Source organism: Vicia villosa, unplaced genomic scaffold (genome assembly GCF_029867415.1).
Source record: "Vicia villosa cultivar HV-30 ecotype Madison, WI unplaced genomic scaffold, Vvil1.0 ctg.000470F_1_1, whole genome shotgun sequence".
In the NCBI taxonomy this organism is placed as follows: domain Eukaryota; kingdom Viridiplantae; phylum Streptophyta; class Magnoliopsida; order Fabales; family Fabaceae; genus Vicia; species Vicia villosa.
This window is the reverse complement of record NW_026705227.1, coordinates 485,764-487,759: the sequence shown is the minus strand read 5'-3', so window position 1 is coordinate 487,759 and position 1,996 is coordinate 485,764. Positions and strand designations below refer to the sequence as shown.

At 30.3% G+C, this 1,996-nt stretch overlaps 1 protein-coding gene across 1 annotated transcript; it reads left to right on the top strand.

The window, feature by feature from the left end:
- The first annotated feature begins 262 nt into the window (after window positions 1-262).
- On the top strand, window positions 263-1,742 carry LOC131628689 (phenolic glucoside malonyltransferase 1-like). The gene has a single exon (XM_058899518.1). The coding sequence runs from the start codon at window positions 303-305 to the stop codon at window positions 1,659-1,661; it is 1,359 nt and encodes a 452-aa protein (XP_058755501.1). The 5' UTR covers window positions 263-302; the 3' UTR covers window positions 1,662-1,742.
- The last annotated feature ends 254 nt before the right edge of the window (window positions 1,743-1,996 follow it).

Sequence of the window (1,996 nt, the reverse complement as noted above, 5' to 3'; positions counted from 1 at the left end):
TCATTGTATCAAATAATTTTTCTTATATTATTATTGAATCTTCAAAATTATTATATTAAGATTTAATTCATATAAAATCAATCAATTTCAATCGTTAAATAATTTAATATTATTATATTTTAGGAATTAATTACTATATACTAATATTTGTAAAGATATTTTAGACATATATTTGTATATGATTGATCTCACATTAATATGTATGATTACGATTTTACCCTAGCAATTAAACTCTATATTAATGCTTTGAGATTGGTTGTTATGTGATAAACCTTTCTTTCTTTCTTTTTTTTCTTTCTCCAATGGCACAACAAGAACAATCATTCAAAATTATTGAAGTTTGCAATGTTGAGCCATTTCATGAACCATCAAAACCTTCTCAATCACCAACCTCACTTCCCTTAACTTTCTTTGATCTTCTATGGTTAAGATTTCCACCAGTTCAACGTCTCTTTTTCTATGAACTCACAAACTCAACCACTTTTTTCTATGAAATTCTTCTTCCAAATCTCAAAAACTCTCTTTCACTCACACTTGAACTTTTTCTCCCTCTTTCCGGCAACATAATTTGGCCTATTGATTCATCAAAACCAATCATAAACTATGTTCACGGCGATTCTGTTTCCTTTACCGTTGTTGAGTCCAAAGAAAGTTTTGAAGATCTTTCTTCAAATCATTGTGAAGCTTCAAAGAGACATCACTTGATACCTCTTTTGAAAACTTCAGATGAAAAAGCTTCTTTGATTTCAATTCAAGTCACTTTGTTTCCGAACAAAGGTTTTTGCATTGGAATATCCACACACCATGTTGCTTTTGATGGAAAATCTTCAACCAATTTTATGAAATCATGGTCTTATATTACATGTTCTAACCCTAACCTTGGAAATGTAACACCTTGTTTTGATAGATCAGTGGTAGAAGATCATTATAGTGGAATCAGTGAAGCATATGCTGATGCTTTGATGAATCATTATGGACCAAATAATAAAAGTCTCAAGGTTTGGGAATTTCCTGGTAGGTTGAAAAATGATGCAGTTAAAAGTTTATTTGAATTATCACCTTCAAATATTCAAAAGCTTAAGAAGAATGCAAAAAATGAGATGAAAATGAATGTTATAAATCTGTCAACTTTTTCAGTTACATGTGCTTATGTGATATCATGTTTAGCAAAAACAGAAGAACTAAAGGATGAAAAGGTGAGTTTCATATTTAGTGTGGATTGTAGAACAAGATTGGAACCTTCAATTTCTTCTATGTATTTTGGTAATTGTGTTGTAGGACATATTATAAAGCTTGAGACAAAGAAGTTAATGGGAAAAGGTGGATTTTTAAGTGCTTTAGAAGGGATTAGTGAACGTTTGGAAAAGGTGAAAAATGGAGTGTTAGATGGAGCTGAAAATTGGTTGCATGATATGTTAAACCCTAAGGAGAGTTTTAAACTCTATTCTACTGCTGGATCACCAAGGTTTGAAGTCTATGATATTGATTTTGGATTTGGAAAGCCAAAGAAAGTTGATATGGCTTCAACAGATAAAACAGGTGCATTTTCTCTTAGTGAGAGTAAGAATCACAATGGTGGAATTGAGATTGGTTTGGCTTTGAACAAGCATGAGATGGAAGCCTTTTCAACCCTTTTTGTTCAAGGGCTTGAGGCCATTTGAAATTTTAAAAGTTAGTATTAAACGTTTGGGTGAACAAAATTTGATCCTCTTATAAAAAAATCTGAAAGAGTATTATTTGTACGTTGTTGTATGGTGTTCACACGTTCAAGGTGTGTTTCTATTAATTGTTTACTGCTTCAATTAAAAAACAAAGTTATAAACTAATAGTTTTTATTAATTGTTTACTGCTTCAATTAAAAAACAAAGTTATAAACTAATTAAACAAATCGACAGGAGCACAGTGACAACCACACAATAATAAATCAATATAATAAAATTTCAAAAGTGTACGCAAACAACTTTTTAATGATGAGTAATAATATTCTTACACTTTA

Excerpts from the sequence above, each read along its gene's own strand:
- LOC131628689 (XM_058899518.1), top strand. The coding sequence starts at position 303 with ATGGCACAACAAGAACAATCATTCAAAATTATTGAAGTTTGCAATGTT.